At 40.5% G+C, this 11,032-nt stretch overlaps 1 protein-coding gene across 3 annotated transcripts in view; it reads left to right on the top strand.

Annotated features, from left to right (window-relative positions):
• CDH11 (cadherin 11) overlaps window positions 1–8,724 on the top strand; it is a 149,226-nt gene extending 140,502 nt beyond the window's left edge. For all 3 annotated transcript variants that reach the window (XM_070451205.1, XM_070451206.1, XM_020900358.2), the window contains exons 12-13: window positions 4,639–4,890; window positions 7,399–8,724. In XM_070451205.1, the coding sequence (XP_070307306.1) occupies window positions 4,639–4,890; window positions 7,399–7,895 (749 nt within the window). In that variant the 3' untranslated portion in view covers window positions 7,896–8,724. The remainder of the gene's footprint in view (window positions 1–4,638; window positions 4,891–7,398) is intronic.
• Window positions 8,725–11,032: the final 2,308 nt, after the last annotated feature.

Consider the following 11,032-nt stretch of genomic DNA (forward strand, 5'->3'; position numbering starts at 1 on the left):
TGAAAGGCTCTAGTCCATGGGGTAGCAGAGTCAGACACAACTGAGTTTGCCCATATATTGCCCATTTTGCCCTGGTTGTTTTTCTTTTGGCTAACAGAAGATTGGCACCCAGTACAGTTGACTTATAGAAGGCTGCTTCCCTATCATAATTTTCCCTTTTAATATCCTTTGTATATATCCCTCCCTTGGGTGATATCATCATCATGGCCCTTACATTTGCATCTCCAAACTGGTACCATGGAGACCATCATTATGAAGAACTTTTACATTTTGTTAATGTAATGACAAAGTATGCAGATAAAAATAGCATCCAGTTAGGAGTCTAGGTTGTAGACATAAAAATTTGAAACCTGAATTTATTTACCATTAATAGAAATACTACAGTTTGTACAAGACATATACTAGTAATTAATGACCTCGTTTGCAAGTTTTTGCCTAAGTTGGGGGGGAAAAGGAAAGGCATCCATGTTTGTGGACAAGGAGAAGAATATAAGGTGTCAGGATGAAAGACCAAGGTGATTGAAACACATTTTCTTACCATGGGAAATACCTTACCCAGAACTGAAGAGCATGAACTATCTTCCTACCTCTGAAGGATGCACCCTTCTCTGTAGGCAATTGCATTTAAGGCTGCAATGACATTTCTAAGAATTCACTTTCCTCTCTTTGCCAATGTTTCTCTTCCTCATTAGCCTACTGCACAAAGAGGAGAGCTTCCAGAAAATAATTGATATTTACTGGGCATCTGCAACTGTGCAAAGTGCCTTTATGAATGGGATCAAACTTAACCCTAAAAACTATTAATTTCCTGGGTGAGAATATAGCAACTCAAGACATTTACCTAATATGTCTAAATGTCAGGCAATTAATATGTAGAAGAGTCATGATTCAAACCCAGATCTGTTTGACCCCAAACACTGAGATTTGCTCTTTGGAAGCTTTATAAAGAATACTTTGGCCACCTGATGTGAAGAGCTGACTCATTAGAAAAGACTGAAGGCAAAAGAAGAGGGTGGCAGACGGGGGGATGTTTAGATAGCATCACTGACTCAATGGACATGAATATGAACAAACTCCAGGAGACAGAGCAGGATGGAGGAGCCTGCATTTCATGGGGTGGCAAAGAGTTGGACACGACTTAGTGACTGAACAACAACAAAAACAATAAAGGAGAAGGATTTGAGAAATCCCTTGATGAAAACTTAAAAATTGATAGAACATTTGTCATTTTCTGCCTCATCTTCTTAACCATGGAATCAATTTGACACTTCCCTGAAAATATGTCCTACAAAAGCCCTTATTTTTTTTTCTTGCATCACCCGTACATCTCAGAAATGTGTATGTCCAAATTGAGGGGACCCTCTCAAAGATCGATATAGAGTCGCTGGCTAATTAAAATAATGAGAGAATTTGTAGCCAAACCTAGGATACAAAAATGATTTCCTACAGAGGTTTTATTATTGTTGTCAGTTTGTTTCATTTTCCATTTATTTTTCTAGAGTTGTTTTCCATGGAGTCCCTGCTTATAATGGTCCTTTTTGTTAGTAAAGGATCAGTGACCAGAGTGGACAACAAGAAAGACTATCTCAGGACATGGTGCTGTCTCCTCTGATATGGCCCTCCCTGCAAAAAAACATCCTCCCATTGGTGCTGAGGTCTAGATCTAAAGGGGGGATATTATATGCATTCAAGCAACAGTAACCACCTAAGTGCCAAGCTAGTCTGGTTAGACATGCTTCTCATCTAACTATACCTACCCCTCACCAGTTCACCAGCTCTGGAGAACCTGGATTCTGGTGCTAAGTTTTCCAGTTAGAAGGATTCCTGAGCTCCCTGGAAGCACAACCCAGAGGACAACCAAAGGTTTTTATTATTTGGTCCTAATCGCAACCCCATGAGGCATGCTTGATATCAACTTGTGCCTCCTTTTAAAGATGAACAAGTGAGGCTCTGGCAGGACAAATGACTCATTCTAAAGCATGTGCTTGGAATATGCCCAGGAACAGACCTTCAGACCGTTTATTTTCCACCTCTCAAACTAATCTTAAAATCCATATGTGAAACATTTTTTAAAAGTTCTCGAGAGTCTACTGATGAATCACGCAGAGACAATAAATGGTTCAGTCAGCTGGGCACTTTGATGAGCTTTCATTTCCTAGTTTCAGTGTGACTGAGGGGACTCAGCTGTTCAGAATATGAAGCATCTTGAATTCACAGGCTGGTGTCCTGCTCAGATACATGTTTTCCACTAGTGTTTGATTTTCAGTTACCTTCATGTATAAGCCAGCCTGCTGTCATCTGGAGGAACAGTTTTGCATGGATTGCATACTGAAGAGTATATTTTTAAGCCACGGCCGCCACAGGTTTAAAAAAAATAAAAACACTCAGGTCATGTTCCCACCAAACTGCACCATGGGTAACAGGGTGGGACTCAATAGGTGACATTTCTTGGGGATGTCATTCATATCAGAGAGGTATATTTGACCAAGCAATTTAATTTATTTTCTTCATAAATTTTTTCATATTTATTTTTATTCATGATGGCATGGCATTTTGACATTTCAGATCATTAAAATACAATAAATATTTTAACATTTAATTTGTGAAAGCCTTCAATTCAAATAAAATTATGAGAAGGAAAAAATAACATTTGAAGTAATTTATGTAGATATGTCAATTTTTTGGTATTTGTTAAGCGTAGAACAATGGTATAGCCTACAATAGGAAAGAACACTCAGCAAATGGAATGTTAAGTTTACATTCTATTTGACCAGCTTTAAAAGAAAAATCATGATTTTTCATAGTACATATAATTTTTCTCCAGTGATAAGAGCAATATATACTAATCATACAAACTTCAGAAAATATAGAGATGAAGGCTGGCGGTTCTGCCCTGTTTTGATTGAGAGATTGGCAGCAAAGGGCAGAAGATATGTCATTAATAAGTCTTGCCAAAAACCAGCCAACATAGACACCTTAGCTTCTGCAATACTCAGAGTATCTATTCAGTCCTAAATGAAACTGAACCTGGTATAGATATTTTTTGTTTTTTATCTCACACAGAATATGTTACATTTTCTTTAACCTAAAAATATGAATTCAGCTTTTAAATTCTAGGATAATTTTTCCTACCACAAGAGCTAATTCATGGTATTATCAATTCATTCAAAGCAATGGGCCATCATCTTGGTTATAACCTTGCTAAAAATTACTGATTTCTAACTCACAAAATGAGGCATGCCATATTGAGTGTGTGTGTATATGTGTGTGTGTGTGTGTCTGCGTCTGTGTAATTTGATGGAGCATATTCAAAACTTCCACTGTTTTATAATAGCTGTGTTTTCCAAGGCAGAGCATATGGTCTAGAAAAAAATCTTTTTGGCGGGTAGAGATATGCAGAAAACATGATGAGGAAGCATTTTGGAATAGGTTACAAAAGATTGAGAAATACATGAAAACCAACATCTGGAACTTGGGTTAAACCTTTCCCAGAACATGGTTACAACATCTGTTCAACAAATATTTATTGGATGTCTGCTGTGTGTCCAGCACTGGAGGGACTGAGATGAAGCAGATAAAAGCCCCTGTTTTCCAGAAGTCCACAGTCTAGGAGAGAACCAAATATTTTATGCCAACAAATAATGACAGAAGAGTGGGAGACTGATTTGTATAGGAATGTACAGTGTGCTGAGTTCCAGTGGAGATGGGGGGAGAGTCTAGAAAGGGCTTCCTGAAGGTGACTTTGGATTCAGTTTTGAGGCTTGAGAAACTCAGTGGTCATGATTAAAGGAACTCTGGGTGGGTGGAAGGGCATTTTAAAGCAAGGGTCAAAGTCAAGGCATACAAAGAATATGGTGTGCTGAGTAACGGTCGTTAAGTTCAGCACAGCAGGCTGAACTGCGGTGTGTGGGAAACAGCAGGCGTGAGCCTGGAAGGCAAGGTAAAATCTAGATCAGGGAACTATCTGGTGATCCACTGTGTAGACGTGGGCTGTGTTGCGTGGGCAACAGAGAAAACATCATTGTTTTAAGCAGGAATGATATTTTCAACTGGGTGGCTGATGTTGCTTGAATTTCAGAGAAACTGTAAACCTGCTGCTAGGTTTATAAAATATTTTCATTTTAAAGACAACGTTTCCCTTTCGGACTTAGGAGTGGGTTCGTAGTTTGGGCAAGATTTGACAGTGGATTAGAAACCTCTCAAAAACTAACAAAAACTGGCCAAAGGCTTGTCATGAAGTCGGGAAAGTGCACACTCGCCTATCTTATTTAATTGTATCCTTCACTAACAAAGGGTGTGGTTGAAGCCCATAAGTCCTTGTATTTGAGGAAAAGGACCAACACTCAAACAGAAAATGGTGTCCTTACCCAACCACTGAAAGCATTCATATTGACAAAATAAAAAAGAGCCAATTTCTGAATTTTGTTTCCAGATGGGACAAAACTCAGGGATCTTTGTCATGCCAAATGGCAGCGGCTTCTATAGATGTCTAGATTAGAGAATGAGTGGGGCAATTCTGTTGTTAGCCTTGGTGGTGAGAAGAGCACGCTCAGATTAGCCAAGCTGAACGGAGCAGAGTGAAGGCCGTGACGCCCTGGCCTTGCTCTCAAGTGCGCCTTCTCTCCCCTCTTTCCACAGATAATACCGCGGGGGTGTACGCCCGGCGCGGAGGGTTCAGTCGGCAGAAGCAGGATTTGTACCTCCTGCCCATCGTGATCAGTGACGGCGGGATCCCTCCCATGAGCAGCACCAACACCCTCACCATCAAGGTCTGTGGGTGTGACGTGAACGGGGCGCTGCTGTCCTGCAACGCGGAAGCCTACATCTTGAACGCCGGCCTGAGCACTGGGGCGCTGATCGCCATCCTCGCCTGCATCGTCATTCTCCTGGGTAAGGGATCTCCCCGGCCACCCGTGGGAAGGGCCTTTCAACCAGATGCCCATCCTTGACACACGTGTATTTCTCAAGTTACATGTGCTATATACTGTGGTTGAAAGTTGGGACAAAAAAGAAGTGGTGTCTGCCTGCTCACGTATTTCAGGGTATGGGGCGTGGGGAGCAAGTGACTTAACAAGCATTAGAGCAGAGTTGGGGGAACTTCGTGATGACCAAAATGCTGGCATCACCGGACTGCTAGCAGAATACATCTGGGGGCATCAACGGGGAAGCGGGTAGAACATCGGAATATTTTGCAGAGAGGAATTTAGGCAGAGACCTAGTATATGAACAACCATTTGCCTTACAAGAAGAATGAGAAGAGTTAGAGGTAGAAAGAGTAATTGTGATGTCAAAGACGGTCTATGGAGGACTCAAGGAACTGGATGAAGATTGGCCTGGCTGAAGCTGGATCTTGGTTCCCCAGCCCAATTGTCATATGTTATATCTGGGTATATGCCTCAGCTCGGAGGGACCTGGGAGAAGCTTTTCCTGCACTTGCCGGCTGAGTGTGGTGCCCTTCTTCTGTGCATGATCCTGTCTATGGTTTACTCTGTAATAGCAGGAAAGCCTCAGGAAGATTGCATCAGTAGTCCCAAAGTCTCAGAACTCATGTATGACGAAAAAGTCAGGATTCAAACCTAAGTATGTCAGACATCAGTTTATACTGGTCCATGATGGTTAGTTGTCTACTGAATGAATTAATGGATCCTCGATGCATAGAGAAGAGCCAACGAGTTGAATTCAACAAATAGTTAATGAGTATTTTCAGGATACCAGGCCCTGTGTTCAGCCCAGAGGGACAGAGAGAAGGATTATACAAGATCTCAGTGATCAAAAAGTTCATCATCTATTGAGGAAAATAGGCATGAACAGATAAATACAGAGGCACATGGTGAGCACTGTGATGGGGATATGAACATAACAGGCAGTGGGGGCCCAAGAGGAGAAAGTGCCTGACATTGAATGGGAAGGCCAGAGACATCTTTCTGGAGGATGTAACACATCTATCAGATGCTAAGTGCTCCATCGGAGGAAAGGGGCTGGGATGGATGGATAGTCCAAGCAGAAGGGCAGAAAACAGAAATGTTCTGAGAAGTTCATAATCGAGTGGGGGAGGCAGATGTGTGAACAGTGTAACAGGTGTCATGGTGATGGCCAAGTGGATACAGAGAATGGATACCAGCAGTCCTGTCTGGTATCAGGAAGGATTTTTGTGATGAAAGATAAAGAGTCATCCAAGCAAAGAAAGTGAGAAGGCGTGATCCTGGTGAAGGTGTTGTTAGGAGCTAGCACAGGGGGAAAACACTGCCTAGGGAGCACTGGAAGCCATTCAGAGTCTAGGCAGGTGCACACCCGCATCCTGCATCTCACATGGTGGTGGATCCAGAGGGGCTCTAAGGTCACTTGCCAAATTCAGTCACAAATTTTCTGCAGTCTTGCTGAGTATGTGGTTGCTGTTGTTTGGTTACCAAGTGGTGTCTGACTCTTTTATGACCCCGTGGACACCACATGACCCCATGCCAGTCTCCTCTGTCTATGGGGTTTTCCAGGCAAGAATACTTGAGTGGGTTGCCATTTCTTTTTCCAAGGTATCTTCCAGACCCATGTCTCCTGTACTGGCAGGTGGATTCGGTACCACTGAGCCACCAGGGAAGCCCATGTGTTCCAATGAAAGACTGTAGAAGCCTCTTATGGGGAAGTGAGGGGATTGTCAGAGGAATGAAGCAGTGGCTGAGCTTTCCTTGTAAGCAACTCTGCTCACTTATCCTAGATGGCCTGAGTTCAGTGGAATCCCCTCTCTCAGAGAAGAGACAATAACAGTGGTTTCATCTGGAGTTTCAGCTGACACAGTTTTCTGTTCAAACAAATAGAGATTTTTCATTTGTCTGTTGGGGGTCTTTATAAGCTACCTCTCTTCTATATGGTGGTCTGAAGAGAGTCTAGCTACGCTTATGATATAGCATCTTATAAAGGTGTAGTTGGTTCAGTGCTGGCCTCACCTTAGAGCTCTTGCAACCTCTTTTAGACAGGGCTTCAAGTCTCTCGTGTCTTCATTTGTAAACTTTGGAGAGGCAGCTGCTTTCCTTTGCAAAAAGAAACCAGCATAACCCACATTTAAGAGGCTGCAGACAGACAGACATATTTAGAATCTTCCTAATTATTTGGAAGATGACTTCCAAATAGTATTAGATTGATTTGTAAAAAGCTCACAATAATTCCAACTTGCCAGTTTGTTTGGATAGCAGTATTTTCCTGGCAGCATTTTTGCAGAGGAAGAGACAGGTGGAGGGCAGCTTTTGCACATCTTTGAGGATTCCAGGTAGAGCACTCATTTCATAGACTGGTCCCTGTTCTGAAGCATGTGTACTCCATGCTTTAAGGTAAGCAGAGTTCCCCCGGGAAAAGAACCCCAGAAGACTGGACTTAACCTTTGCTTCCTTTCTTTGTCTTTCCCTTTAGTCATTGTAGTGTTGTTCGTGACCCTGAGAAGGCAAAAGAAAGAGCCACTCATCGTCTTCGAGGAGGAAGATGTCCGTGAGAACATCATCACCTATGATGACGAGGGCGGTGGGGAAGAAGACACAGAAGCCTTTGATATCGCCACCCTCCAGAACCCCGACGGTATCAATGGATTTATCCCTCGCAAAGACATCAAACCTGAGTATCAGTACATGCCTAGACCTGGGCTCCGGCCAGCACCCAACAGTGTGGACGTGGATGACTTCATCAACACGAGAATACAGGAGGCAGATAATGACCCAACTGCCCCTCCTTATGACTCCATCCAAATCTACGGTTATGAAGGCAGGGGCTCCGTGGCTGGGTCCCTGAGCTCCTTAGAGTCGGCCACCACAGATTCGGACTTGGACTATGACTACCTGCAGAACTGGGGCCCTCGGTTTAAGAAACTAGCAGACTTGTACGGTTCCAAAGACACTTTTGATGACGACTCTTAACAATAACGATACAAATTTGGCCTTAAGAACTGTGTCTGGCGTTCTGAGGAATCTAGAAGATATGTAAACAGGTATTTTTTTAAATCAAGGAAAGGCTCATTTAAAACAAGCAAAGTTTTACAGAGAGGATACATTTAATAAAACTGCAAGGACATCAAAGTGGTAAATACTGTGAAGTACCTTTTCTCACAAAAAGGCAAATATTGAAGTTGTTTATCAACTTGGCTAGAGAAAAACCACTTGGCATACGAAATATTTAAGAGAAGGGGAAGTCTTAACGGTGAACTCACAATGAAGGGAAATTGTTTATGTGTCATGAACATTGAACTTTTTTTTTCTTCTTTTTGTTTTTAATTTGTCAAAGATGCTTCCACAAAATTAGAAAGGACAACAGTTCTGAGCTGTAATTTCGCCTTAAACTATGGACACTCTATATGTAGTGCATTTTTAAACTTGAAATATATAATATTCAGCCAGCTTAAACCCATACAATGTATGTACAATACAATGTACAATTATGTCTCTTGAGCATCAATCTTGTTACTGCTGATTCTTGTAAATCTTTTTGCTTCTACTTTCATCTTAAACTAATATGTGCCAGATATAACTGTCTTGTTTCAGTGAGAGGCGCCCTATTTCTATGTCATTTTTAATGTATCTATTTGTACAATTTTAAAGTTCTTATTTTAGTATACATACGAATATCAGTATTCTGACATGTAAGAAATGTTACGGCATCACACTTATATTTTATGAACATTGTACTGTTGCTTTAATATGAGCTTCAATATAAGAAGCAACCTTTGAAATAAAAAAGATTCTTTTTTAATTCTGGGTTTGATTCTTAACATTGAAAACAATTAAGTATTTCTAATTACCCATTTATAATTCTAATTTAAGATATTTGTGATCTTTTCATAACCCTATTTATGATCTGTTATAGTCTGCTGATTTTATTGTTTGTTTAAAATTGGATATGTTTTACAATTTTTTTTTTTCAGACAAGATTCTGTAACATTGTGTAAAGCTTTTTTGTACATTCTTGGTGTTAGCTTCTTAGCTTTTCTTCACACACATCTTCTATCAAAGAAGGATGCTAAAGATCTAGGTCAGTCTATGATTTTGCAATACTTGTTATATAATATGCACTTATCTTGTATATCAGTAATTTGATGGTTATGAGAAATGAATCCATGTGGGAATGAATCTATTAGAACTCTAAAGTTCAAGATGTGGATGTTATTGTCCCATACCGAGCATTTGGGGGTTGGTGGGGGTGAAGAGTAAAAAATATACATTTGCAACATGTAGTTATAAGATCAGACCTCCAATGTTATTCTAGTTTCCCTTCCTTACTTTGATCTTGCCAGGCTATCATAATGACTCTGACAGTTGAAACTGCTTCTTTTTCTTTTTATAATTGTAACTCCTTTTAAAACAATGTGGCATTTCAAAGTTGGATCAAAGAAAGAGCAATTCATTTCTGAACCTTTGTTTTAAAATATGCTTTGAGCCATAAGCTCAGAATGAGGGCAGGGACCGTGGTGGGATTCTGAGGTCAACGCCATTTGTGAATATGCCTGCAGTCTCCTGCAGTCCCGTCCTGCTGCCGAGGGGTTGGGGCTTCTGTGAAGGATGATCCACCTGCTCTGTAGGGCCAAAGGTCAAAACATAGCAATACTTGGGGAAAGGACACACAGATCACTCTGAGCTGTAAGTGCTTTTTCTCTTTCCCCTAGACACAGGGCACATGTTTTCTCTTGGATTGCAGATAATTTTTAGATTATCTTCTCTTTTTTTAAACTTTATTGTGGGAGTTTGTTTCAAGCAATTTCTTGATATTCTGCTACAGACTATTTTTATGACTCAGTCAAAATGCATACAAAGAGAAATGTTTTGATGAAGTGCTCACTTCCACATTCCTTTGCATTTGAATCAAATTGTCTGAACACTTCAATGGAATAAATTCTGTGGACGATGTCACATTGGAATCTTTCATTCCAGTGAAGGATTGCACACTCTCAATACTTCCATAATGACAAGTTTTGTTCATTTTTTATATAGTTTTTGTAATCCAAAGAATATTTTGCTAGGTTTGCACAGATCTCCAATTGAATTTGAAGTGAAGAAATAATTCAAAAGGAAAATGAATAGCACTTAAACAAGTTTACAGCTGTAAGTAACCCCGTCACCGTGGATGATCCTTTTTTCTAGGAATGTATTTGGATTAGATTTGACAACTACATTTTCACATTTTTGTGTTTAAATTTTTTTTTAAAGGCTGTTTACTTTTTCAATAGTTAAAATACTTGTTTTTCATTTTTTTCCTTTTTATCTTCTTTTTTACTTTAAGCCTCTATTGTTTGTAGAACCCTTTTAGAAGCTCTCAAATAAAGTGTCTTTCCTGACTAGTGGAGTCCTTTTTCATTTGGAACATATTCCCTTAAAAGCAAGCTTTAGTTTAAGTGGTCCTTCCTTATTTCAATATAAAGTAATCACTGCATTATGACATGGATTCAGCTCAAGAAAGGGCACGGCTTTATTCTTCTTGTCCTTCAGTAGTAGGTATTGCTCCATCCATCATTGATTCACTCATCAAAACGTATTTTGTAGACCCTGTAGTAGTTTCTCAGATACAGAATGAAGAAGCTTCCTTGATACATTCTAGTCTTTCCAAACTTGTTCCAAAATACTTATCCCGCTAATCACCTGTTTACCTCTGCACCCACCTACCTCTCCAGACAATGCATCTGGCTATTTCCTCTCCTTAAGGGTTGAGGGAAGGAAACAAATCAAAAGCGTAACAGAAGATGATGAGATACTGACTGTGAATGGAGGACCTTTCTGGATAGACCTTGTGTTTGCTAAGTTGCATTTTATAAACCAGTGTTCCTGACATGATGGGGAAAGTAAGAGAGCAGATGATCTACATTTCTTGGAGACCTTATATACACTCAGGTTGCCCAGAGAGGATAGCCTTGTGAATCAGATAGGACCTGGTCAACAGTATTTGAGATTACTCCTGGGTGATTATGCAACGTCCTTCATCTCTTTGCGAGCCTCTGGAGGACAGTGAGGGGCGAGTTGGGATCTCTGAGAAGAGTACTGAAATCTATCTGGCAGGCAGTGTGGACACA

Source organism: Odocoileus virginianus, chromosome 20, assembly GCF_023699985.2.
Source record: "Odocoileus virginianus isolate 20LAN1187 ecotype Illinois chromosome 20, Ovbor_1.2, whole genome shotgun sequence".
In the NCBI taxonomy this organism is placed as follows: domain Eukaryota; kingdom Metazoa; phylum Chordata; class Mammalia; order Artiodactyla; family Cervidae; genus Odocoileus; species Odocoileus virginianus.